The 27,779-nt window shown below is 41.3% G+C and overlaps 1 protein-coding gene across 2 annotated transcripts; it reads right to left on the reverse strand.

The window, feature by feature from the left end:
• Window positions 1–563: 563 nt before the first annotated feature.
• On the reverse strand, window positions 564–26,693 carry pde6a (phosphodiesterase 6A, cGMP-specific, rod, alpha). 2 transcript variants are annotated; one of them, XM_070913018.1, is made up of 23 exons: window positions 26,365–26,693; window positions 25,716–25,857; window positions 21,805–21,957; window positions 19,987–20,076; window positions 19,433–19,573; window positions 18,249–18,323; window positions 17,219–17,283; window positions 16,406–16,472; window positions 14,506–14,553; window positions 12,191–12,340; window positions 11,216–11,359; window positions 10,435–10,500; window positions 9,954–10,100; window positions 9,005–9,112; window positions 8,402–8,511; window positions 7,306–7,393; window positions 6,738–6,838; window positions 6,453–6,560; window positions 6,297–6,360; window positions 3,239–3,313; window positions 1,335–1,418; window positions 970–1,138; window positions 564–604 (listed from the first exon to the last, which is right to left on the reverse strand). In XM_070913018.1, exons 1-23 carry the CDS (start codon window positions 26,691–26,693, stop codon window positions 564–566), a joined length of 2,565 nt encoding a protein of 854 aa, XP_070769119.1. The 2 variants fall into 2 exon arrangements, with proteins under 2 accessions (XP_070769119.1, XP_070769118.1); XM_070913017.1 differs by having other exon boundaries at window positions 564–610; window positions 967–1,138.
• Between the last annotated feature and the right edge of the window lie 1,086 nt (window positions 26,694–27,779).

A 27,779-nucleotide genomic window follows, 5' to 3' on the forward strand; every position in this document is an offset into this window, starting at 1 on the left:
AGTACAGCAGTGTAATCAATTTAAAGAGACTTGCATGGTAATGCTGTATCAATAGCATCTCTCGTTGGTGTATTGAAAAGGCCTGTAGGTAGCCGACACTCAACACTTAAGTTGCCATCTGAGCATTTTCAATGACGTCATGTTTCCTTATTGTTGGTCTTCCAGGTTTGATTTTCAAATAACGTGCGTTGCTTGCTGCATGTAATGCTTTTTGGTAGCTGACTCTCAAATGTTAGATGTTGGAGCTTCCCACAAACACCGAACACACCATCAAACCAAGTGCATCTACAGTAATTAATAAGTAATATAATATCAAAGGATGGACAGGAAGAAGCGCTGCAGAAGGAAAGCAGAACTGAAAAAGTGAGGAGACAAGTATCAATAAATACAGCCATAGGAGGCATTTGTAAAGAGTATTTTGAAGTGAGAGATGCGCTCTCAGGAAACTGGATCTTTCAGGGGAGATCTCAAAAATGACGGGGAAAAAAAAGAAAGATCTTCTTGAGAAACCGAGCGCTGGACCACAACCATGTAGCACGCAACCCGGTACTGTTGTAGCATCTCTAGCTGAGAATGCAAGTCTTTGATTGTGACGCTGCACTCGCTGCAGGAAGGAAGGACGGAAGGACGGAAGGAAGGAAGGAAGGAAGGAAGGAAGGAAGGAAGGACGGACGGAAGGAAGGACGGACGGAAGGAAGGAAAGAAAAACAGAGAGGAAGTTATTTTTTTTAATCTTTTAAAGTGACACAATGAAAAATGCATTTAACACTTTTTTCCCAATGTATACACTGTATGTGTTTGTGTGTCTCTGTGTGTTGTTATGGCTACCAAGCCGCAGTTTTAGCATAAATTTCTCATTCAAATGTCCCTCAAAACTGGCGCATGGACTGTTTCGGCTCAGAGACATTTGCGTCCCACATGAAAGAGAGAGGGTAATGCATTGTCTGAGTGTGTCTGAGAGCCTCCTACCTTGTTTGGACGCCACATTTTTCGAAGCTTCCTCCTCCTTGGCTTTCTGGGCCTCCTCGAGAGCTGCCAGTTTGGCCTCGTGTATCTCCTTCAGGGCGTTCCACTCCTTCCTGTTGTTCAGCAGGCGGTCCAGCATGGGGGTGATCTCCACATGGAAACGACTGAACTCCTGGGGAGCAGGAGAGGAGGACGAGTCAACACAAATCAAATCACATCAAATACATATTTGTTTGATCCAAACTGTTAACATTAATTAAATAATATCGATATAACACTAAATGAGTCTCAGACTAATGCCATCAATTCCCAGATGCCACGGATGCCTTTAAAACGTTTCGGTGCGTTCGTGTGATGTGATGTCTCACCTTGTACACAAAAGAGCAGACGAAGTCGATGAAACCACACTGCAGCTTCGGCAGATCGGCTGCTTTGTTTCTGTCCATCATTGGCTGAAGGAGAGAGAGAAAAGTGTTTAAAACACACACAAACTCATCTGGTCATCAAGCCTACAGCTAAGCCCTCGCTCAGTTTCATGAATGCTGTGATTAAATGTTATAGTAATAATAGCAAGGGGTCTTTTTGATGTGATTTGTGGAAAAAGTATTATTGCATCAAGCATCAATTTGTTTGGCATAAAAAAGTATAAACTCTGCATGCTTGTCAAAGAGGGCTCCTGCTCCCTCTGTGTCCTGTCCAAGTGTAAAAAAGGTTTGAATGAACATCTAATGTAATTTCACATTAGATTCACATTAGCAGCCACATCCACAATGCAGCTGGTGTACACTGGACTGTAACAACCTGTCAGAGAAAGTTCATGCTGGCTGTAATTGCTGGCAAAATTGCCCACCTACATTTCCTGATAAAATTGTTCAAGTGTCGCAGCCTCTGCAAAGTCTTTTTTTTTCCTTGTCAGACCACAGTGAGTCACAGAAACGACTGCTGGGAAAATACAAACTGATCAAAATGAAAAGTTTTCCCTGCTGACACAGATGCTATTAAATTCAGAGCACTGTGAGGTGAGAGAGTGTGGGACGGTGCTTCTCGCACTTCAAGTGTCTCAAGGACACATGGGAATGAAACAGAGCGAGGAGAGAGAGACACAGAGGCAGAATAGAGGAGAGAGAGCCAGGGGAGGGTACGGTAGGCTGGGTTAGGGCCACAGCGCCCGTTCTTTCTGTTTCAGTGCTCCACATAATGGCTTGTACATCGCTCAACACCGCCGCCACAGGGAACTAAATCCGTCTTTTCATTTTGTCTTCCAACTGCGTTTCTGCCTCTTGTTCTCATTCTCTCTCATCGTGTCTTTCCCACTCTCCATCCTAAATTGAAGCCCCAAGGAGAGCCATGTCCTGCCTTAATTCCCATGATTCCCGTCCACCCACCAAATCCTCTTTCCCCTCCTCTCAAACTTTAGTTCACTGGCAGAAACTGTTTTTCATACATTTCCAGTTCTGCTTTTCATCAAATTACACAGAAAAATCATCCAGGAACACAAAATAACATGCAAATTAATTGAAACTGCTTTGTGCAGATTGCAGGAGTTTAGATTTGAATTATTAACTATTCAAACTATAATATCAAGTTCACGTTTGATCAGATTGTAGTTGTAAAAAACGTCAGGATGTGTAACGTGAGTCTATGATGAACTGCCCACTTTTCTTTGATTAACTAAACAGTTTTCTGGATAATCAGGGCCCAAATCCAGAAAAACCATTAGACAGGATAATAACACTGTGTAGAAAGTACTGCACTTATGAAACTTTATAGAAACATCATGAACAACTACAGTGGACATTTTTTACAGTGGCGCATCAGAGCTCAGCCTATATGGGGTTTTAAAGAGTTCTGAATTTAAGTGCATTTTAAAGTATTTCACACCAAAGATTAAACACGACTTTATATCACAGCAATAAAAAAAAATCATATTTCAACAACAACAATCTGCAATTAGTGAAAAATCACTAATTGCAGATTATGAAATCATCATGTGACTAAGAGAATGTCAGAACAGCCTTAGATTTCATCTAACATTTCACTCTTCACCGTCCCATCTAGTAATAATTATTATGTTATGCTTTATTGATTCTCAAAGGTGAATTCTCTGAGGTCAGAGGTCAACTATAAATAGAACTGCAGCGCTGTTGGAGCTGGAGGGGGATTAGCGTTTTTGCTCCAGGGGATGTCAATAGGAGGACGCTGCTTCCATTCATCCCTCTAAACCTTCTTTTTAGCATCTTTCTCTCAAGCATCACGCTTTCTGTGTTCTTACAATGGGCTGTTGCTCCAGGACCGTCCTCTCCAGGTCTCCCTGCTCCCAGAACTCTGCAGCTACAGACAGCGCCACCTAGAGGGTGGATCAAAACATTTTGAGATGTCAGTCAACAGGAATTTGCCTCAGTGGTGCAGTAGTGAGATAAAAAGTGGCAATGAAAACAATCACATGTTTTGATCATCACTTCAACAAGTACAAAGTCACAAGTACGTTTCGAGTCTTCTGGATAAACTCGTAATGCTGCTTTTTATTTATTTTTTTACAGTTTTTGTGGATCAAAGTTTTCAGATGTGAGAGACAATATGGGACCACAACATCACACGTAACAAACAGTCCAAAACCCAAAGATGTTAAATGGACATAAAACAGAGAAAAGCAGAAAGTCGTCACATTTGAGAAACTGGAACCAGAGAGAGTTTGAAATGTTCGCTTGTACGATTACTCAAATGTCACTTGACAAATTGATTGAGACTAATCATTTCAGCACTATGTATTTAAGACACAGGCTGTCAGATACCATAGCAATAACAAACAATAGCTGCTGTTGGAGCACGATGAGGCTGATTTGAGTGGCATTTTATCAAGCAGGAAATCTTCCCCTACATGTTGTTAAAATCATCCTATAAAGCTTTCACAGTGTCCCATAAAAGAAAATCGTATTCACAGCTCACGAGGCAGGTTCAGGCTTTGTGTCTTGATGAGATGAAAGCCCGTTTTGTCTGCCCTCACAAACCTAAAATGGAGCAACGTGAGATCTGATGAATAATATGTGAATTCTGCATTCAGGGTAGAAACCTCATTTTAGAAAGAGTTAGTCATCAAGCCGGTTTTAGGGAACAATTGCCACGAGGCTGGTGCAGCCTGTAGACAGATATTCTGTGAGCGTGGGAAGCAGAGCTGAGTGAAAAATAAAATATCAGCCATAAAAATGTCAGAGGAACATCTTATCAAGAATGAAGCTGCTCGAGCTTTTGTCTCTCCAAAACATCTTAGAGAGAGCCGTCTATCTTCATTAAAAATCTGAGCGAATTTTATCTGCACTTCACAAGATTTTTATATAGGAATCCCACCATCTTATCAACTTAAATCACAAAGTAGAGCTATAATAGGGATTCATTTCTCGCAAACAGAGATTCTCTCTTGTTAAATTCAATTCTGGTATCGAGTATCTGTAGGTCTCTGCACATGAGGGGGGTTTCATGTGACAGCTACGATATGTTGCCGCTGTATTCAGCGGGGAATTCACCTTTAAAAAGGGGAGACTTAGTCATCAAACTACTTTTAGAGCACAATTCGCAGGAGGGCGGCTGATGCTGCAGATAGATGTCCTGACACTGTGTGTGGGTTGTAGAGCTGACTCACCATGTGCAGACGAAGGTGAGATCGAGCCAGAAAAAAACAACCAAAGTATAAGTGGAATATCCTAATTGACAGCTCGGTATTCATGAGCCACGATGCTAATTGGTTGATAGTATAGCTGGCCCCGCAACCTCCCGTGACATACTGTATCCGACAACCACATCGAGCAGTAAACAAACACGATTCTGATCCCAAATTAGAAAAGTAAATACTGAAACTCATCAGCTTTTCCAGACATCGAACAGTTGGTGAAGCCGTGAGGAGACCTGGGTTCATGCTTCTTTATCTGCAACGGCTCTCAGTTTTTACTTTCAGTTTGAACATTTGAATATGGGGGAAAAAACAGATATTCAATCTGTAATTATCTCTCCAAATTCAAAATTGTATAAGCACATAAGCTTAAATGTATAAGCACACCAGGGCCGTGCCTTGAAGGTTCCTAAATTGTACTATCCGTCTGACCCACTGCAGACCCGGCTGCCCTCAGTAAACTGGAGTATTGCTCTTCTCTTTGCGAACGCAAAATAGAGAAAATGAACTGGCCATGCTGGAGAGATAATCTTGAGAAGTAACGTACGTGAGCAATTTGGATTCAAGAAGTTAGCTGGAAAAATCATGGATAAAGTTGCGGCCGTTTGCTGACTTTGTAAAATGTAATTATACAATATAGGCTGCATGGGGGGTTGCATTTTAAATGAATATGAAGAAATTAGTCTCCGACTTGTTCTTTTGATCTGTTTATAAGTAAAAGGGAGTGAATGAGCTTGGGAAAATCTTCTATCTTCTTTAATGATGCATGTTATAACAGCAGAGCAGTGGTTCTTAACATTCTCAGCTTGTGACCCTTTGAAATAAAGCTACGTCTACTTGAGACCCCTCATTAAAAGGTCTAAGGGTGGGACCAGTTCCATCAGCAGTATTTCTGATTCTTAAATCATCCTGTTTGAATACTTTTTAGAGACCCAAGGAGATAAAATTATTAAACACACATAGAAGGAAAATCTGACAAAATAAACAGAATTTTGGGCACCAAAATAAGTCTTTTTTCCACCTGCTTATTCTGTTGGTTACCACAGTCCAAGACACATAACATATTATCATCTTTAGTTTTTCAGTCAACACATGTTGCATCAGCACTCAGCTAGCTGTGCTTTAAGTTAGCATTACCGGTTTTATTATGGGCGGATGTTGATGCAATTGCTATGAGCCTCCAACCTGTGTGTGTATAAGAATGTGAAAAAGAGCTCATGTTTCCCGTCAACTGCAGACAAATAAAGGTAATAAATGACCCTCCAGCAGCAGCCGTCGCGCAGCCAGAGATGCTTCCTGTTCATATTGATATGCCTGTGTGTGCAGGCTCTATGGCGATGTGTATATTACATAGTTAACTGAAATAAAATGCTGAGCCTGCCAGGCGGTGATGAGGGAAATGAAAAGCTCAGAGTTGCTTTTGATGCATGAGGCCGTCAGGAATCGCTGCTGAACGCTGCTGAGAGAAATGGCAGCACTGACAAAATGTCATTCTCTGTCTACTCTATCATTGGTTCCCTCTCACAGAGCCTCCGCTGGAGCCGCTGTACGAGTGCGTGTCTTGTTACTGCGAACGGCTGGATGTCGGTGAGGCTGGAGTGCCAGTTTACAACCACTACTGCGAAGCATGAAAAGGACCTTGTGTCGAGTTCACACAGGTGTGTACCTTGCTCTGAACCTCCCACGGCTTGGCGATGGCAGACAGATCACAGGCAGTCATCATCATGGCCCTAGAAACACAACACATGACTGAGATCTGTATGTCTGTGTATCTCTGTTGGTACCTGCCTTTGTGTGTGTGTGTGTGTGTGTGTGTGCATACATGACAATCTCTTTGCGTGTGGTCTCCAGCATCATGTACTTGGTCCAGTCGTTCCAGGTCTCGAAGGTCTTGGACTGGTCCACGATCTTCTGGAACATCGTCCTCTTCCTGCACAGAAACAAAATAGAGCTCTAACACTTGGTAGTCTCACCTATCTTCAGAGATTAGCGACACAGTCCTCCAATCACCCGATGTTTTTATATTACTAAACAACATTAAAAGGTGCCACCATGTGTTTGATCAGTAAATATCCGTGTTCATGTATTTGCATGCCGGTGTACTGACTTGAAGTAGAGAGCCAGGTCAGTGGCGATAATGGCGATGTCCATGAGGTGGATGACGGTGTCGTGCTGACGGCGGTTCAGATTCTGATAAATGTTCAACCCCTGAAACACAAGAGATCTGATGTTCAAGTCTCGGCCATTAATCCATCTGACCTCAAAACTGTACGCCACACAAACGGGGCAAGAGGAAACTCAAACAGGCCTCCAGAGATGTGAAACAGGAATTATGGGTGACAAAACTGATGAAATGAAAAAGCTAAATACTGAAATGGGTACGTACAACTGTACTCGACAGTAAAATATTACTCAACAACTGCAGCTCCCAAGCAAGGCAAAGACTTGAAGCATTGTTGAAAAATAATCATTTTAATTTTATTTAATTTTTCATGATACTTTCTCACTGAGTTACAAAAGCTAGTTGAAGAGAGGCCAGCTAGGAGACGACTGGAGGACTGTTGTATTGCATTGCTTTACATTGTACCAGTGTCCAGGTGTTAATGTGTCCACCCCTGTATGTATGTACATGTGTGTGTGTGTGTGTGTGTGTGTGTGTGTGCACTGCAGCATACTTCATCTCTCAGCAGAGTCTTGCCAAACTCCAGATGGTGTCTTTCCAAGATGGAGGAGCCATGAAGCTTCGCCAGAGGATTACCAGACCTGGAAAAACACACACACACACACACACACACACACACACAGCATGTTGGGAGGTTACACTGTGATAAATCATGCATGTTAAACCCAGGGTGGGCCTGGCCTGCTGTGTCCAGGCTAATGGCGGCTCTCATTAGCTCATCCATCAGCAGGTGGGGCAGAGCAGCTGGAGGTGTATCTGGTCAATATCAGCTCACTGATGTTCTGCGTGTTTGACGTTTCCTTCACCTGAAGAGCTGAGATCAGCTCGTCCGTACACAGGAGGAGTGGCTGCTGTCACTTTGAGTCAATTAAAACGCTCTCAGAACAACCAAACAGTCAGATTTCCAAAATGAGAGAAAGAAATTGGGTCACGGCATCATAAGCAATGAATAAAAACATATTTTTCATGTATTCCTATTTACTGTTTGCTTCGATTTCAGTGAGTTTTTCCCATTTGATATGTTTTTACCTCAGTTTTTATTCAATTCAAAGTTTAACTTGGATGAGCACTGCAAGTCCTCCTATTAGGCTTCACTTCGATAGAAAATGTGGCTGCTACAGTTTATGTCTAGTGACGACTCTCACAGACCAACGAGAAGTCCTTTATGAGCTACTACTACATACATGTATTGTATTGTCTCTTTTCACCTCAGCAACCTTTATGTTCTCGTTTATCAAACTCTGAACAGCCTCAGTGTTCTCAGACTGATTCTAATAGTCGCAGTCCGATGAAGATGAAGAGCCTATAACGCCTTAAAAACAGTTCAAAGACTGAAACACAGAAGCTAAATGAATACAACCTCAACCACAAATACATAGTAATAAGAAATCACGTAAATACAAACAAATATACAACTAAATATATTAATATAATATAATATATTAATTATAGGCCAAATTCACAAAGGACAGTCAAGCTCAGTCAAATCACGAGTTCCTACTGAAATAACTAGTCACCTCTAAAGGCGAGTATGTCAGAAACTACTTTTACTAATCAATCCAATCCCGCCTCCTCTCTGTAGCTCTTACTTCATCTGGTAGAGGTTATTAGTTCCTCTGTGGTCGATATCGTGGCAGAAGCCGGCCGTCACCATGGCCATACACTCCAGGTCTGTGTAGTAACGCTTCAGATCACCTGTCTAACAACACCAACACAAACACATTCAAGTCAGAGGGAGAGAGGGGGTACTGTATATTTACAGGTAGGTATGCATTCATGATTCATTCATTATGTATACCATGGCAAAAAAAAATACAAGCACACACACACATTTATACAGGTTGACCAGTGTGTATATAAACAATAATGACACTCTTTCTTATTAATGACCAGTTCAGGCAACAACGACACTTTCACTCTCTCATACAGACTAGCGTCATCACGTATACAGTACATCCCAGACGACGATACAAGGAACGAAAGAGGAGGAGAAAGAATGTTTATTACTTTGAATCAGAGAGAGGAGGAGGGACAGGAAAGATGAAAGATGAGGAGGAGGAGGAGAGTGGGTTTCTTGGAGACGGGGGGGAAGAAAAGATTGAGAGCAGGAGGTGAGGGATTGATGACTTTGATGAGAAGTGGAAGACGGAACGAAAGAGGGGAGGAAGAGTGAGTCAGCCTGTGTGTCGAACCATCAGCAGGGTGAACATGGTCTGTCCGACGTTGAATCCGTGTCTCCAGTTGTGGTATGTGATCCTCCTGTAGCCTTTACTGAGCGAGTACATGAACCTCACCAGGACCTGCAGAACACACACACACACACAGTTTTCTGCTTAGTGACAGTAAAAATATAAACAACCACCAATACAAAGTTTCACACTGCTACAACACTGCTTTATAATGTTTCTACACTATCGTTAAAGATACAAAGAGCTGCACCCTCTCAAGTATTAGCCAGTGCTAATGGCTAATGGCTTCAGGCACACACACACACACACACACAGTTCAGTTCCAGAGAGAGGAGAACTTGTGTCATTACTCTGCACATTTCTGTTGTCTAAATTAATGATTCGGGGCAAGATGTAATTGAAACCTAACAAAATTCATTATTTATTCATTTGTTTGAGACATATGAAGACTTTGGTCTCATGTAAGACGTAGCCATGGAAAATGCATTTGCTTTCAACGTCAGTTTGATTATTTTATGTGTAATGTCGCATCCGTTTGACATCATCATGATATATCTGTATCAGGAAATGTCCTTTTAAATATTGTGATAAGGATTTCAACCATATTTCAAACCGGGCCTGGATGAAACGGCTGTAACAGATACAACTTCAGGTAGGTTTTACAATAGTTCACTGGGCTCTCTGCATCATAATGAAAGCAGTACAGTGACGGCTGCTGTCCTTCTGGCCTTGTTTTCATCAGATTGCTGGTGGCCGGAAGACCGAAATCTGCTGTTTTTAGGCACTTTGATGTCAATGCACTGCAAAACTTATGACAGGAGTATCCAACTTTATGAATATCAAGCAGTTCGACAGTGCAGCTCTCTGCGATGTATGGCACAGAAATTCATTTTGATCAATTCTGAAAAGCACCACGCCAGCCAACTATCTAACACGTTCATTAACCACCCACCTCTCTGGGAATGTGAAACTTGTCCACCACTTTCAGTTCGTAGTACATCTTGACGCCGCATTTCACGAGGTCCAGTTCACTGTGTTCAAAGTCACAGAAGTGAAACTCGAAGATCTCAGACTTCTTGGAGTTTGGTAAGACCTCTGACTGTGGACAGAGAAGGACAAATGTGTATACATTCATTCTATAGATGTTTGCAATCATTTTGTCTTTTTTGTCTTGTCACATGTAGAATGAATATTTTTTTTTCAAAGCACAAAACTGTCCCATAGTAAGGTGGAAAAGTGAACAGATGAGTCACAGGTTTAATCTGTAGACTATATATAATGTTACAGTCTGTCCTCATTACTTTTCCAACGTGCTGGTGTGTCTTTTCTGTTTGTGGATGGACCATAGATTTGGATTTCAAGACATTTTGCTCATTTTGTTGAATTTCCTGAAACACAAGCTGGATGTTTTTGTTGTTGTTGTTGTCGTTTACCAGAATCTCTTGGAGCTCCTCCTCCTCGCACTCGTCCGGTTCCTTCCCCCATCTCTCCCTGGTGTTCTGGGGAAACACACATCATCAACGCTCACCTTGGATGAAACGGTTCAACATCAATCAACCGACTCCTGATCTAAGGTCAAAGCAGGTCATCTCTCTGCTTTTGTCCTCTCTGTCTCTCTCCCTGTCCGCTGATAAATCACCTCATACAAAATCTGACAGCTTATTTCAGTTTATAAACGATGCTCACCCTCCTGTTTATATCATCCACATCAGCCGACTGGTTTGCAACCGACTGGTTTTGTTTGGTCTAGCACAAATATCAAATGATAAAGCAAGACACTAACTCTGCAGGGTTGGGAATGCCAGTCAGTGTAAAACACATCCTTCCTCTCATCCTTTAATTTCAACAAACCCTACTGCCCCTAAACATTAAACATTAAAACAACCATTAAAATTAGTCATTCAAGATGTTACTTTGCAGAGATTTTAATCACTTAAAGGTGAACATCAGATTTAATTGGACAAAATTAGATAGTAGTAAGTAAAGTACAAACGTCTAGCAACAAACCACTGTCAAAATGTCAAAATATTTTTTGCATGAACATTTCCATTACTTGAATTCATATGGGACATGACATATACCTGTTGTCTTCAAGAGGCTAAGTAAAGTTACAGTGTTTACGTTGGTCTAAATGGTTTGTGGGAAAAAACTAAATCTTTTTTTACATTTTTGGACTGAAACATAAAGAACGTCAATCTACACTTGTTTACTGACCAGAACGTGCTGGATCTCGTCCTTGCGGCACTTCACGTGGTACATCACCATGTCCTGGAAGATGTCCTTCCTGTTCTCCAGCTTGTTCATCTTGTCGTAAGTGTCGGGGTTCAGCATCGACCAGCCCAGGAACTGGGTAAGAGACTGGACACAAGTGTGTGTGTGTGTGTGTGTGTGTGAGTGGGAGAGAGAGTTAATAGCCTATTACTGGTGGCAGGTGTGTCGAAAAAGAAGTTAAATAAAGGTACGTGACACTCCTGTCTTTCTGTTCAGCCACAGTGGCTATCACCGCTCAAGCTGACTGCCTTCTTTAGTCCACAACCAAGTGAAAACATAAATGCATCACTTCCTGTCAGTGGTGGAAAAAGTCCAGATCGTGCGCTGAAATAAAAGTGGCAACACCACAAAAACAGAAAAAGTCCTGCATCTAAAAGTGAAAATAAGTATCCGTAGTAGCCGAAAGTATCTTATTGTTATTTTTAATACTGGTGAATTAACGTGTCAGTTGCAGTATAGAGATGAAGTTTTACTACTTTATATCCTGTTGGGTAGTACAACCCATAACAATCCTTTGTATGTTATATGTTGATCATATGTTTTGTATGTCAAATCTTAATCCGTAATAATAAACGTCACCACACACTATTTGTCAAAACATCAAATCTAAAAGTGGATTTTGGTCAAATCACTTTTGCAGCAATTAATGAAAAGCAAATCCAATTCAAACGTCCAAATGAAAATTGTTCCTAAAACTACTTTGATTTTAAGGAACATTTGAGGATGAAACTGTCATGTTGTGTATTTTTACTGAATTCTGAGCAGTGAGGCAAATAGAGGAACTTCAGTAAAAAGCCTCCAGGCCCAATGATAAATAATGCAGACGCTCTGAATGGCCCGAGAGTATTTATAAACCAATGACTCAGTGCTGCCACACACCCATACACACACACACACACACACACACACAGCCTGTACCTCCATCAGTGTTTCGTCCATTTCATCAAAGGGTTTCCCATCCTTCCTGTTATAGAACGTGGCCACACCCACTATCTCTTCTTTCTTGTTGACAATTGGCAGAGACAGGACGTTCTTAATGGTCCAGCCAGAACTGTCCAGAGGCTCTTTCTGTGGGCGGACACACACACACACACACACACACACACACACACACACACAAACAGAGTTCGACATGCATTATTTCTATACTTCATCTGCATTGTTACTTTGATATGACAGTAATACGGGGCCTTTTTTCCTCTTTTTACTGACAGTCGAACGTCATTGATTGTATGAGGGAAGCGGGAATCCTACAGAAACGTAATGTAACCTTCCACATTCAGAGGAAATGTGAGAGAATCAATAATTCACCTGCTCACTGCCCCTAAAATCGTAGCATCAGTCTCACGTTTTAAAATGGCTGCTTGGTGAACTGCTGCTGCACTTCAGCGTCATCAGGGTGGAAATGTTTAGAAACAACAAAACGGGATTTACATGGATTAATTTACTGATTTACTGTCAAGAGTTACAGAGAACTAGAAGAAAGCGGTGTAGCTTAACAAAACTATCATGTAGAAAAGTCAAAACTTGTATGTCTCTTCGTCTTGGATATCTGGCCAAACAAGCGGAGTTATACACAGCAGCTAAATGGAGTCTGATGATGACGGATGTTTCAGCGATCTAAAAGCTCCAGTGCACTTCATACAAACGCAGTTTAAAGTGCTTTACAAGGTAATAAAAAACAACACATACAGCGAGAGAAAAGAAGGAAAATAGAAATGAGCAGAAGCAGTAAAAATAGCAGAGACAAAGATTGAAGGTCTCTTTTGAGAAAGACTATGTTGCACCAGTGTTCAGTGGTCAACCACGCAGCCTGCCACAAATCCATTCTAGATACCAACTCTAAGCATTTTGAGTATTTTCACACTAGAAAAGTGACAAAATGAACTTACTGCTCAAACAGCATACTGTGATAATTAGTATGTAGTACTTATTGTATAGAATAAGTATGTAGTATGGATTGGGGATACATCAACAGGCCGATTTCTACAGTCAGAAGACCAGAACAACTACGAATCAACCTACTGTATGTTGAAAGTAAAATAATCATCACAACATGACTCCTCGGACTGAGGTCAAACCGTCTCAGCAGGCCGGGCAGGACGGACAGCTGAAGACAGGCGGAGAGGTTGGAGTTTACCGGGAAACTACAGATCACAATCTGCTTTATCAGCACTGCCGCAAGAAAACAGACACAACCGGAGCTACACACAACACAGCCTCTATGCTTACTGCTAACTCAGTTAACAGACGTAGCCGAATCGCCATTTTCCCTGAGATGTTACCTGATCTTGAGGTGGGAAATTGGCGGTACAGATTTCCCTGAATACTGATCCCTGCTCCCATTCACACACGGCCCCATGCGGGAAATGTTCCTGAACATTTCAGGAAAAGACTGCAGGGGCTTAAGAGAAGAGGTGGATTTTCCTGCTAACCTTCAGACCCTAATTATCAGCAGTGCAGAACCAGGATCGATGTGTGAGCAGGGACAATGGCTACCACAGTATCAGAAACAGAGTATAATGAGGATAAATACAATGGGCCCTTTACAGGCCTCAGGAAACTAATTTAAACTAAGGAGAGCAGAGAATGAGGCACATATCACGTATTCAGTCAGGACTATATGGCAGAATCTTTCCTTATCATTGTTCCCTGCTGGTCTCTTATGGTACATGGGAGCCCATTATATAGCTAAGTTAGTTTTTTTAATGCATTTTTTTATATTCACATCACTCAAGTGTAAAGGCTCACACATTATGCAATTACTGTAATCTGACGGCAAAATGCTAATGTCATCTATTACTTTACAAAAACAATCTGATTACAGATAATGAGCAAAATATGCAACAACTGCTGTTAATGTACATAAAGATAGAAAGGTGAAGCCGGCGGTGCTCGATGTATTCTTTCCTGGATAAATAAATGCGTAAGAACAAATAATGTGAATCAACAAAATGTAATACTGGCTGTGGATGATCATATTTGTACCTCAATTTGGACAAAATCCAAGTGAATTAATGTAAATATATATTGTAACTATTTATCTTACAGTTCATATATATATATAAACATAAACTACTACAACAAGCAGGAATCATCTCCAGAAACAAATGAAGCTGATGGACTTTAGTCCCTTTGATGTTTTTAAGATGTTTGGTGTTTTACAAAGTTACTTAATATTGTACAGTTGTTATCATTGATTTGGTTTGTTTGCCGTCTTTAGGCCATCTTACCTGGAAGTTGAAAAAATCATCCTCAGCTGCATTCATTATGTTGCAAATCTGTTGAAAAATGGAAATAAGAATCGATTACAAAGTCGAGGATGTTGACATTTGATGGGAGTTGCTACAGTGTGAGGGGGATTGATTTTGGTTATAAGAAAAATACTAATGTTTATGCTACGAATCTGAAACTGAAATTAATTCCCAGTGTAATCTGAAAAGGTGGGCATTATCAAAATAAGGGGAGGTCAGGTTTGGAAGAATAAGAACATGAAAATGGCTAGAAGAGGAGGACATCTCAGCTCTCATGTTCTCACATGATGAACTCCACCTTCAGCTTTTTGGGTTAAAGGACGTTCATATGTTATCTTCAGGAGTTGAGGAGTTTTATTGCCAGCAAATCCATTTAAAACCCCTTGTGTCGCATCCAAAACCATTAGTGTCAATCTGACATGTCTCTTTCGCCTCGATTTATGAAACGTGGCACTGTGGAGAAATGAAGTTTTCACCTCTTACATGATGTAGAAGAGGAAAAGAGGAGAAGATGAGGAAGGAAAGATGATGTAGAGTTGAAAAATGGCAAGCGCCAAAGACAATGAAAGGACAGGACAGGAGGAGGACAGACGGGATGGAGCAGAAGGAGGGATAGATAGATGAGCGACGGCAGGCTCAGCGGTTTGAGAAAAGCACACTGATTAATTACAACGGCTGCAAAAAATTACAATTATACATCATAGCAGCGTGTGGCTGAGCACTTTCCATTTCCATAAGTGTGTGCACTCTGACAACTGTGTAATAAGGCCTAATGGCGTTCTGCTCGTCTGACCACCCGCAGCTTCCAACCAAGATATTTTGAAATAAAGATATTTTAAAAAGGACACTGGTTTTTCATGGACTCCCGCACAGCAGAAAAGAAAGTTGTTCTCTAAAAGTCAGAGTGAGAAATGAGGAGGAGAGTTTTGCTCTAAGCTACAAGTTTTGGTTGAATCCAGCCACAGCCACTGAAAACATATTCAATCATTCAAATAATGCTGCATTTTATTGACTTTTGCCTGCAAGCTATACTCCGGTGATTAGGTAAAGATGAGCTGTCACACAGATTTGAATATAACTGAATGGATCTAATGAAAACAGTCTCATGATCCCTAATCTCACCATGTCCATTAGCATACACTAAATCTGACAAGATACACGTTATTTGCTCCACAGCTCCATAAACCAACACATAAAGATGGTTAGTTAAAGGAGCCCGGTCAGAGCGACAGCCTTCCCTGAGAGGAAACACAGTCTTCCTCACTGTACTTACAAAGAAGTTGGTGTGTGGAGATTAAGCCTTAATTTGAATTTGAATCATCAAAGTGATTCTGAAGTGGGTTATCTTTATGCGTGCATGTGTGTCATTGTGCACACGAACGACATAAACAAAATGGCGCTGCTACAGGTCTAAAACACCAGAGGGAACCCTTATGACGACACATGGAAACGTCCTGCACGAGCTACTTTTAATTTACACGAAGCAGAAGCCGACTTAACTTAAACTGCTCTGAGTTTTACAATTCAAAACTCTCCTGAGCCAACGTTGTTAGTGCCATAGAATGAAGTATGAAGTATTAATTCGCCGACGACTTCTTGTGTATGTTGTTGTAGGAGGTAGTTTTCAAACAGCATCAAAGCACAGTGGGGTTGAGTTTTATTCTACGCTCTTCAAGGATTAATTAATGTAATGTTATCGAGTGAAAAGCATGTAAAAATGTAGCGTGAAACTCATGATGCTGCCAGATAATTCTGTCACTGTGCGAGAATGTTCTTGTGACACAAACTGGATTTGAGAATTTATGCTGATTTCACAACATTGTGTGAGATTTGTTCAAAAATAAAGGAAAAGGAACTCTAAAGAAAAACAGACACTAACCAGTCCAGTCTCTGCTACGTAGGTGGGTAAACCAGTAACCAGGACCCAGTGATCTGCTGGAGGACTCCTGAGGACCAACAGAACACGACAGACAAAAAATTCAATGTTTCCAATAATCGTCTTTTTCAGCAACACAATTATATTACAAAAAAGTCACTTTCCTATTCAGTGTTAATATGAACTTGACTCTTCCAGGGTGAAATCAATTTTATGTAAAATCATTAAAATCAAATAAACAACTTTCAGGTTACACAGGTGACATTATTCTGCAGTGAAATGTTCGGTACAGTAGTTATTACTGTTTAAAGAGGCAGCAATGATGGACAACAGAAAAAAAGAAAAGCACAGGATCAGAATGTCACTGACTTGTAATAAAAAATGCAGATCATGTTTGGTTTTGTCAGGAAGGAAAGAGACGACATCAGTATCTGTTGTTATCTTTCTGACAATCCCTCTCCAAACACCTTATATGTGCCCTGTGGAGCTCTGTTTACATCCAGTGTTACTCACCATAACGCACTGTGCGTATCTTCCAGGTCTAGGTCTGTATTGCCCTCAGGAAACATTTTTTTTTTTACTTCGAAACCTGCATTGTTTACATCCATGTTTACTTGCCATCTTCTTCTTCCCTGCCTTTGTTGGTGCATTGCTTAGTTTTTTTGCACGTTACAGCCCCCTGTCGATCAGTGTAATACAATTGCCAGGAATGTGTAGTGCATCACCGCGTGCATGTGAGTAAAAATATTTCATAGCGCGACTAATGGTCAGAAATGTCAGAGGGTACCTTTAAACCAGATCTCTGTTGTGACTTACGGTATGACTTTGATGTCCTCTTTGCCATGTAGGATGTAGTCAATCAGTTTGTAGAAGACAATTTCCTTGAGAAGACGCACAACATGAAAATTAGAGAGACATTGTGTAGAGAAGATATTTAAAGTGAATATCAGTCCTTTTAAATGCTCCCAACACTTCGAGTATCACATCATGTTGCGTGACAATATTGACCTTTGACTAGGGGGCAGATCACATTTTTGAATCAAGGCAAAAGAAATCGTAACTCAAGGTCCAAGTTTGCTCAATTGTGGAATAAAAACTCCACCCGCTGATAAAAAACATGAGATGCAGCTGAAAGCTCCAGAAAGAGCTAGTAAGAGGACTTTGAGTTAAGTATACCAATTTCAAAGGTCAAGAATGAACGTTCACCCTCAACTATACAGAAGTACTTTGTATAAATACTGTAAAGGTAGTCAGTAGATAGTAGATCATCATTGGTTTTAAAAGCAAGGTTGTAGCAGCTGTAATGATACTAGTAGCAGCACAAGTAGAAATAGAGCCAAATTAAGAAACATTTTCATGCAAAGATAAATGCCATTTGTTGTCACTGTGTGTACACATGTGTGGACTTCACCCTGATAAAACTTTGACCCTACTTGCAAAAATAAATGAATTTAAATCTCAAGAAAAATAGTCAGTCCAAACATAACTAAAAGTCTAACTAGCGGCCCGAGAGACTGCGATGCCCAGTACATCCCTGACTTTGCTAAGCAAGTGTTATGGAAATCTGGCCACCCGTTTTTGATATCTTGGAAAGTTTGGCATGATGGCAGTCCCAGCAGAAAGGTCAGAGAAACACCAAAAAATAGGATTCGTCCTCTGTGGACCAAAAATACTCACTGTCCATTTAACGGAAATTCTTCCATAAGTTTTAGAGCTACTTTCTCGTAGATAAGTGACATTTTGACCTGATGGTGTGACCGGAGTAAATGTCAGGAGGTAGCAGGAGCAGTAACAGTAGCAGCAGTAGTTGTAGTAGTTGTAGTAGCAGTGGTCAATATTTCCTCACCCTGCCATCAGGAGTTTTGGGTCCATCATATGGTGGAACTTCTCCCATCAGAACTGGCCACAGATCAAAGAACTCCTACACAAACACAGACAGAGAAAACAAAAGATTTAGAGTGGGACAACATAGCTGCTTCTGTTGTTTCATTATTTAGATGCACTTACTGTATATTGTAAGTACAGCCAACACCACCATTCTGCCTGAAAACGCTAATGCCAGCAGCCTCTTAGGAGTGTGTAATATTTTTTGTTGCGTCTCCACAAAGATCCCAGTCTCTAAAATATGGGCTCAAAGCTGAGCTACTAGTTTTGTTTATTCTTAAGTGCTTTATTCATGAAATCCAGTGTTGTTACCAGACAGCCATCTGTGCAGGCAGACAACATGTGTTTGTTCTCAGTTAGCAGGTGTTAGGAATCAACTGGCAGCTGCTTGTGATTAGGTGACAGCCACAGCCAATAAGTAGTATTTATGACAATATGTTAGTCATCACAAATACATTGATGGGGATTGAACGACACTGATCCGAAAAGACGGTTTTAAGTATTATTTCTTTCATTGACACAAGGGATTAAAGCAAATGAAAACTAGATCAAGTGTTGATCTAGATCAATGAGTTTCTGAAAATATCTCTTCCCAAAAGAGGAGGAGAAAAAAACAGAAACGGATCTCATCAAAACTCATTTGGGAGGAGAACGGCACAAAAACAGCCGTGCATAGTTAATAAGCAATAGATGCACTCGGTTTAATTTGTAAAGGTTTATTGTAATAAGCAGCGGCTCCTTTTTCCCAGGATGTCATGGTCCTTTGTGGCTCATGCTATGTAAAGTTTATACTTTCATATAAAGTTTTAGGATTTTGTGAAACCAAACACTGTTGCTGCAGTCAAGCTTCTTAAAACCAAAATGAAACCCTGAATGTATATTATTGCTCCACAATCTGCTTTTACATTAAAGCTTAAGCTTTAATGAGGTGACATGTTTGCTAAATGTGGACCTGAGTGTAAATTTGAGGCAACACATTCTGATATTTCAGGGACACTGCAACGTAAATCTGGAACCTGACAAGTGAAGCACCGACGAGGATCTACAAACAGTGGATGAGTGTGCTGCTTGCTGACCTCTTTATTAATTGTGTTGTTTGTTTTCCAGCTCATCCCTGACTCTGGGTGTGTATCTATGGTAACCCACCTTGGTCTTGGTCATGTCCAGCAGACCCACAGAGTAACGGTCACAGTTGAGGAAGGCTCTGACTGTGTACAAGGCCTTGTGGAACTGCCTCTCTATGTCTGTCAGCTCTTCAAACACCTTGCTGGCCGACCACAGCAGCACCTGGACAATAGAGTAGAACACCATATAAAAAACAGTTAGAAAGTTCATGCACACCGCGGACCCCGAGGTTTAACTTGGAAGTCCTCCTCCTCTCTAACTGTCGCTTCTCTTCAACATATTTTTGTTTCAGTTTGTGCTTTTAGAGTCAGGATGAATTGAGGCATCTTGTCAAATACACCGGTCAGCTGTGTGACTCTCTTTCCATTTTTATTTTTGTCTTCCTTTGTACCAAATATTCATGTGTTCCTGCTTCCTGCTGTTCACACGGACTCTGAAAAGCATCAGATCCCAGTCTGAGAGGAAAAGAGGTCAGATGTGGGACACTTTCAGCTACAGCGTGAACACAGCCAACCTTGAATCTTAAAAAGATCAGGAAAAGAGTAGATCAAGTGCTGCATGCTCTGCAGCCTCACCTGTCCCCTCCTGGTCTCACAGTTGTGCAGGTAGCTCAGGTGGAAAACTCTCAGGAGCAGGTTGGCAAAGTTGAGATACTTGTTTAGGGTCTGGAAGAAAAAAAAACACAAACCTTCGGCTGCTTTGCGTAATACTGAGGAATGGATATGTTTCTCAGTAAAGACCCAGCCATAACCATGACAATAGTTTATATGGTAGCCCATCAGTCAGAGCCGCTGACACATTCCAAATGGCATGTTTGACAAGTGATATTCAACCAAGAAGGTAACATCGTCTCCTCTTTCTGGACGGAGACAAAGTATCATGTCTGTGTGGTATTTGGACTGTACGCCTCAGAGGGCTTCCAGGTGATCCAACACACCTTCGGGCAGCTACAGTGGAGGTCAAAACTGTTTAGGCAGTCAAGCGCTTAATGTGATGTAAGTTAAGTGCACACTTTGATTTAGGAATTATTTTACAACTTACACATCGGACTGACTTCATGATAACACTTCACACCATGTTTTTATTGTTTTGGCACTAAGGAATTGGCAGTGATTTCTCAGTAAATCCTTTCCTCGTGACTCTTTCATCACGGCGGCCGAGCCCTTTGCACCCACTGGAAGTCTCTCTCTCCAAATGTTCTCCGACAGGCCTCTCTCGGCTGAAAAATGTTCTCCTTTCAGCTTTCAGAAAGTTGATTATAATTGTTAGTTATGATTTGGGAGGCTTTAGATTTGTGTAGCAATATATGAGCTGAGTTTAGGTGACTTGTACAACAGCTGCTACTGCAGGCCAGAGCAGCAGGAAGGCTGAGGCACCAACCCAACACATGGCTGACAGGCTTAGGGAGTTAACCATGTCACAAACATTCACTTTATGCTCTTTTGGTGTTAAAGTTTAATTGTCAGTCTAATTCAATGTTTACACAAATCAGGTAGTAGACTCATTTTGGCGTTTGTTTGTCTGTTTATCCATTTATTATTCAGCAGGATATCTTTCAAATAAAGTTTAGTGGAAAGTTAGTCCATGGGGGTTTTTCAATGCACAGAAGGAGCTGATTTTTGTGTGTGGCCATTTGTAAAGCACCTTTTGTCTTATAACTCCTGCACAGTGAGGCGTAGAAGTGGGCAGGTTCAATTCTGAATGGATTGCTTGGTTCAAGATGAATCCATCAATATAACCCACACCCATTTCTAATTAAACTGTCAGAATCCATTGAATTTGGTCCACATTTGGATGAGGCCAAAGTAAATGGCATTTCATCTGTATAGGTGGCACTACAGGAACATGATCAATTCAAATGACCATAACTCAGCGAACAGGAGTCTGACATGAAGATTTTAACAATTCAGCTTTAATATTCAGAGATAGCAATCAGCAAGACTGTGTATGTCATTTTGTGTATTTTTACTCTCATCTGGATCCAAATGCAGGGATTATATAAAGTTACAAGACATTATATGTTATCAGTTAACTTGACAACAGGGTCCTGGGATGCATGCACCAGCAACAGAAGCTACATCTGCGTCATGTAGTTTTATGTGGCCTCTATAAACAATTATTGTAAAGTTTGGCAGACTGCGTTTAAATGTGTTGGATCACATAAACAGTTACTAACAGAGAAAGTCTGGAGAAGTGACATAAAGCAATGACAAAAGCAAATAAAGGGAAAATAGGGGGGGGCACATTTTGTTCCATTTTGTTCCTGCACTCGTTTCTTGTTTTGCTTTGTAACTGTGTAAAGCTGAAAACTTAATTTTATCCAAGTGACTGAAGCGTCGCCTGACGGGGCGTGCTGACGCTGAATTTCCACGACAGACAGTATTAGACGTTACCTCTTCATCCTTCGCAGTGAAGCTCGGCCCGTCCAGCTTGTTGATGGCCATCATGACGGCCACCATGTCTTTACCGTTCATGATGGGGATGGCGAGGACGCTCTTGGTCCGATATTCGGTCAGCTCGTCCACAAATTCGCTGTAATGAGGGCTCTATGAAGAGAAAAGGGAGAGATTTGATTGTATTTAATTGCCTGCTCTTTGCCCCTGCACCCTTCAAAAACGTCCACCTTTGATGAACACACCACTTCTATTCATAAACACTGTGAGCACAGGCTTTCTATTATCCACAAACTCAAGGCCCTTTCTGCTGTACTCCGCTTACTGCTCCTCCTGTGCAGCAGGGGTCAGCAACTGTGTTCCTCCAGGGGTGAAACTGAGGAAGAGCAGCTCATCAGTTCCAAGAAGGAACAAAAACCTGCAGAGAGAAACCCTCAGAGGACCAAAGTTGGTGACAGAGTCCTGTGTTGGGGAAGGCAAGGTGTAAGTTTTTGTGTGGATCATATTTCCTGGTTGGTTTGGTACAGATACCAGGGAGGTCTGACTAGTCAGGACAATGGTGCCCAAAAAGATATCCAGCACAGGCTTGGGAAAGCTTGCAGGGCCTACGCAACATCTGGAAGTCCAACACCTACAGCTTCAAAACCAAGATCCACTTGTATGACACCTTGATCAAGCCGGTTCTGCTATATGGGGCTGACTGCTGGGTCAAAGTCAGCTCACTCCACAATTACTGTCTGCCAAAGATCTGCCATATACTCATTGATGGCCCAATAAGCCATCAAATATGTAACTCTATATAAACACCGTTGTCGGAGATCACTTGGATACGCGGATCCCCAAAGTGGCTCTCAAATGGAACCAGGAAAAGGGAAACGAGGCCAAAGATCACCTGGCGAAGAACAGGGGAGGCGGAGCTGCTGGAGTCTGGACTCTCAAGGGGCGAGGCAAAACCAGCTGCTAAAGACCGGGACAGGTGGAGGAACATTACCGGTGCCTTATGCCCCAAAGGGGGCGAAGAGCATAAGTAAAGTGAGTAGAGGCCGGTAAGGAACCAATCGATCAGTATAGTTTACTAAATTGAAACTGTTTTACTGCTTCATCGGCCCCTTTACTGACCTCACACTCCCCCACAGGAGAAAAGCCCTCAAAATCAAACATTTGCATCATTAAAATTTCATCCTTCAGCCTCAGAAACCTTAATACTGCTGCTGTCACATGCAAAGCAAAGAAGCCTGAGCAGCGACTCAAACTCCTTCTACCCAGCTGCAGATACGTATCCTGCATCTGCAAAAAAAAAAAAGAGCTTTCATGGGTTTAATGTGTGTCAGATTAATGCAGCAGAGTAAAAAGTACAAGATGTTCCTCTGAAGTACGGACCTGCCCTGCGTCATTCTTGGTTTTTATTTTACTTTGTGTATCTGTTTGAGCATCAGTAATGAGATTTGAGCAGTCCTCATCACCACAAACTAAATTAATACATCGCCCTTTGTTGTTTATTAATGTCTAATGGTGTCTTTTTCTCTCTACATAGGGGTCGGCCTGAAACGTGGCAATAGTGCAGGTAATGAAGCAGAAAATCACTATGAGACAAAGCTGATCCTGGATCAGCACCGTACAGTAGCTGATTCAACTGCAGCCTTACACAGCTTAAAATTGAACCTGTTCTGGGCAGTTTGACAGCTTGTTATTGGGTGACCTTTGACCCCCTAAAGCCCAGAGAAGTCTTCATCCTGCTTGTTATCAGCTGAAGCTTTGCCTTGACCTTTGCACAGCAGCTCTACACTTTACAAACATAATGTAAGCAAGTTTTATTTTGATATTAAAAAAAACGCACAGGTCATATATTCATATACACTTCATGTATGTAGTTCTTTATTATTCATCTCTTCCAGTTGGGTTTTGCAGTGTAAAAGAGAAATTACCATGTAGGTACGAAACACACACATATATTGAATTATAGAAACTCTTATTTAATAACAAACTTAATATTTGTCAATGTAGGCTGGTGTCAGAAATTCCTAAATAAGGCTTTAGAGATTTATTTATTCTATATCTAGACATTAATGTGTTATATGATCAGTGGGATGTAAATTAATAATAAATACAAAAGAAAAGAAACGTATACAAATAAATAACACATATGTTATAATAAATTTGTAATAAATATGTAAATAATTCATAATTTAAAGTCTGCACACAGAACTTCCTCCCTGGCCAATTTAGCTTCTCGGGTTATGACACATTAAGTGGATTTCAGGGTGTTTCTGCTCCACCAAACAAAAAGAATGAGACGATTCAGTTTAACAGAATAGATTAAAGGTGCGTTATAGTGCTGAGTCCGTGAAAATGGCTCAGGGCCTATGTGACCTCTGGGAGTAATCTGGGATCGCTCTAATTCAGGACAGATTAACCAGCTTCATCTGCAACCTCCCCCACTAACACTCTCCACCACCTTCCTCACACGCACACCCCTCGAGTAACCACACCTCAAATAACAGGCAGAGTCATCAGACTAGAAATTATGTGATAATTAAATTCACTTTGAAGGAGGCACTGACAGAAGAAGGGGGAGAAATGAGGTCAGCTGTTGCTCACTACATAATCCCAGTCAAACGTAATCCCACCTTCCACCCACAACAATCCTGACTGGTAGACCGGCCTGCACTGGATTGGACTGGGATGAAAATAGAGCGCTGACAGACAGTGATTCCCAGACTCTGCATTACTCTGAAAGGCCATCCTCAGTGCATTAGCATCATAAAGCCAACCAATTATATGGAAACATTAGCTGTTCCTTCGCTGCGACTAGGGAGACTGAGGCTTGGAGGCTTTGATATCGTTCCAGTTGCCACATTTCCCATCGTGCTTTCATGTGTTTGTGCGAGGCTGCGGCGTGACGGACAGAGGTTTTTAACAGCACGATGATGTTTTTCTCTGTGGTGGCTCACAGTGAAGGCACAACAGGCCGGCCTGGCAGCAGAGCTGATAGATAAAAACCAAACGGGAACAATCATCCCGGGTCTGTTTTGTTCGTACATCGGCAGCTGAGGTTTATAATCTCCCATGAAAGGAAGCGATTGAACTGATAGAGAGGAGGGCTTGTAATCCATCAGTTATGCGAGGTGGGCCGCTGCCTTATTAAGTGTAAATGTCACAATAACAGTTTGTGCAGGATTGGGCTGGAAAGAGGGGGTGGATGTGAAGTTAGTGGACCTGCAGTAGCATGACAAACCTGAAATGTACATGAGAAAAAGCTTGCCAGCCATTTTCAAATGTCAAAGGTATTGGCTATAATGAGATTGAGCTGGCTTTGGTTGGAGGGAATTAGTGGAGGGGGTCATTGTAGTGTCAAGTCGCCATCTGGTGGTCAAACAGAGGCAGAGCAACAGTAAACAAGTTTTCACTCCCTGACAAAACAGGGATTTGAATGTTTACTGAGCAACAAGCAATATTTATATTTCAATGTTTTTTAACTTACATATTATTTGTTTTATCATTATTGTCTGGCTATGAATCTGTGCTGAATCCATTACACGACCAATCAGGTTTAGACTGGTAGAACAAGGCAACAACAGTGTAAAATGGTTTACTTCTCAACCAGATTTAAAATATATACACCCATTTAAGTTGCACGAGATAAATGTAAACGTCTAAAGAGATAATCAGTTGTCTTTTTTAGACTTGTTTGTTTCTTGACTTTGTTTTTCTAGGTGTTATTGTGGATGTATTAAGTTGTAATTGTAATTGTACTTTATGCAACAAATGAATTGGAAGGAATATGTCACATTTTACTGATTATATGTCAATTAAATGTATGTGAGGGAATTTGAGCCTGAATAATAACTGGTCATGTGCCCACATCAGTACCACATCACTAGTGAACACAAACAGCAGTCATGTGTTTCTACCTCAGACGCGTTAGGAATGTTGACCATCTTCTTGGAGGACGCCACGTGGCCCACGATGCCCATATCCAACGGGTACACAATCTCACTGTCAGGCTGCACCAGGCATTCATCAAACAATGCGTCTTTATGGACATTAAATAACCTGGAGGTAAAGATAAACAATAATTATTACAATGAACTGTGCAACTACTACATCACAAAGTGTTGCCATTCTGACAAAACTCTGTCACTAAAGAGAGGAAAAGCAAATGTCCTTAGACACTTATCAAGGTGCCATTGAGCAAGGCACCTACGTTCTAGATCACCTGGTTGTAGCGGTCTCATATTGTGGGCATGAAAATGTGTAACTGCATTAAGAGGACAAAAAAAACAGAAATACTCCCTTATTTAATAAAGCTGCCAAATACGAGTGTCTGGAACTGTACGAGTGTGAAGCAGTGTTCTGGTGAAAAGCAGAAGATTGGTCTATGATTTTGTCTGTTGCTGCTTATTTTCCTGACCAACATGTCATGAATATGTCTGCAGTCACACGCTCCTTTCACGGCAAAGTAATGTAATCTTTATGATATTTTTGACACCAAAACATAATCTCTGTTTCAGGGCTTTGTGAGTTGGTGTTGTTAAAACTGTAAAAGAAATCTGCAGTAACCTGGTTGCCAGCTCGGCCACTCCATTCCTCTGCCGGTACATGAACAGGCTCATGCGGTCGGCCCTCATCATGAAGCTGAGGTGTCTCATGAGGTTGAAGACAGACTTCTCCATCTGCAGGTTGTCCTGGATGTCCCGCATCAGGTCGAAGAGGACCTCGCTCTCCTCCACCATCGACAGTTCGTGGAACTTGCTGACGTCCAACACTACCTTCCGGTTGTTGTCCAGCAGGTCTGAGATGACTTTAGGCCGGAAGTTGACGTCGTAGTACTGCTTGGCAAACTGCGGGTTGGCATCCAGGAACTGCTCTGCCGCCGCTGCGTCCACCATGGCTGCTGCTGACGGGGCACAGTTTGAAACAGATGGTGGTAATGCTTGGGGCTGTGTGCTAAACACTTTCTTTCATTCAACAATTACTCATGACCTGCTACTTAGCAAGGCATTTAACCAAAACTGATCCACTAGCAAAAGCCTTCCACTTAAAGCTACATTCATTGTTTATGTTCACAAACACGAACAAATGAATGCAAGTCAAATATCCACTCTTCTCTTTCTTTTCTTCAGTTTGATCTCAAACAGCTTCTGGGAAAAACATCAGACTCTATAAACACTTAAGATTCCACTTTCTTCACCAACTGGTCGCTAACTTTGTGTAGTTTGATGCTGGGCAGGTAGCGTACAGTGGCTTTATTAGTTGTTAGCTGCAGATAATTCCCTGAGGGGTTTGTCACTACAAGAGAGCCCTTCACCAGAACCGGCAGACATATTAGTATGTATGTAGTATGTAGTATGTATAAACTTTAGTCCTGTTCATCTTAGGCTGTCTAGTTGAGCCATTGATAAGCTGTGATTTCACAGTAGATGATAACCTTTCTGTCTCCAGTCACACTGACATGCTCTTGTCTTGGAAAACTACATGAAACAAATAAAATACTGTTTCTTTCATAGCTCTGTGAGCACTTCTCGAATCATACATGAGCAACCTAAGCCGATAGAAATGTCATTCTGTCTGTTAATGTCTATGTCTTTGACTCTTATCCTTAATACTACGGTGTGGTTTTACTGTTGGATATAGAAAAATATATGTTTATTCTATTATTACAAAAAAAAAGACCAAAATTGTAGTTGTGATAAAGCAAAGTGGGTGTCATCCCCTTAAATCATCTTAAAATCAATGTTAAGGCTAAATTATTCCTGGCAATTAATTTAACCGGCTAGTACTGCAAAGTTGGACAGGGACAAGTTTTAGTTAACTTAGTACTTTCCTGTGATTATTATTATAATCTATCCCTTCTGGCACTTGTATATTGTCCCTTCCTTGTCCAAGGTCCTTCACATAGAAATGTATCACGGATCTAATAGATTATTTTAATAAAACTCAAACAGCCCTACCTGATAAAGTCCTTGTATTGTCTC

Source organism: Enoplosus armatus, chromosome 10, assembly GCF_043641665.1.
Source record: "Enoplosus armatus isolate fEnoArm2 chromosome 10, fEnoArm2.hap1, whole genome shotgun sequence".
NCBI lineage: Eukaryota > Metazoa > Chordata > Actinopteri > Centrarchiformes > Enoplosidae > Enoplosus > Enoplosus armatus.

Bases quoted from the DNA above. Each gene is read 5' to 3' on its own strand.
- pde6a (XM_070913017.1), bottom strand. From the start codon at position 26,693: ATGGTGGACGCAGCGGCGGCAGAGCAGTTCCTGGATGCCAACCCGCAG. The intron at 14,554-16,405 runs GTTAGTGTCTGT...ATTTTTCAACAG, and splicing joins ACGTAGCAGAGACTGGACTG to ATTTGCAACATAATGAATGC. The intron at 11,360-12,190 runs GTACAGGCTGTG...ACTTGTGTCCAG, and splicing joins TGGACGAAACACTGATGGAG to TCTCTTACCCAGTTCCTGGG.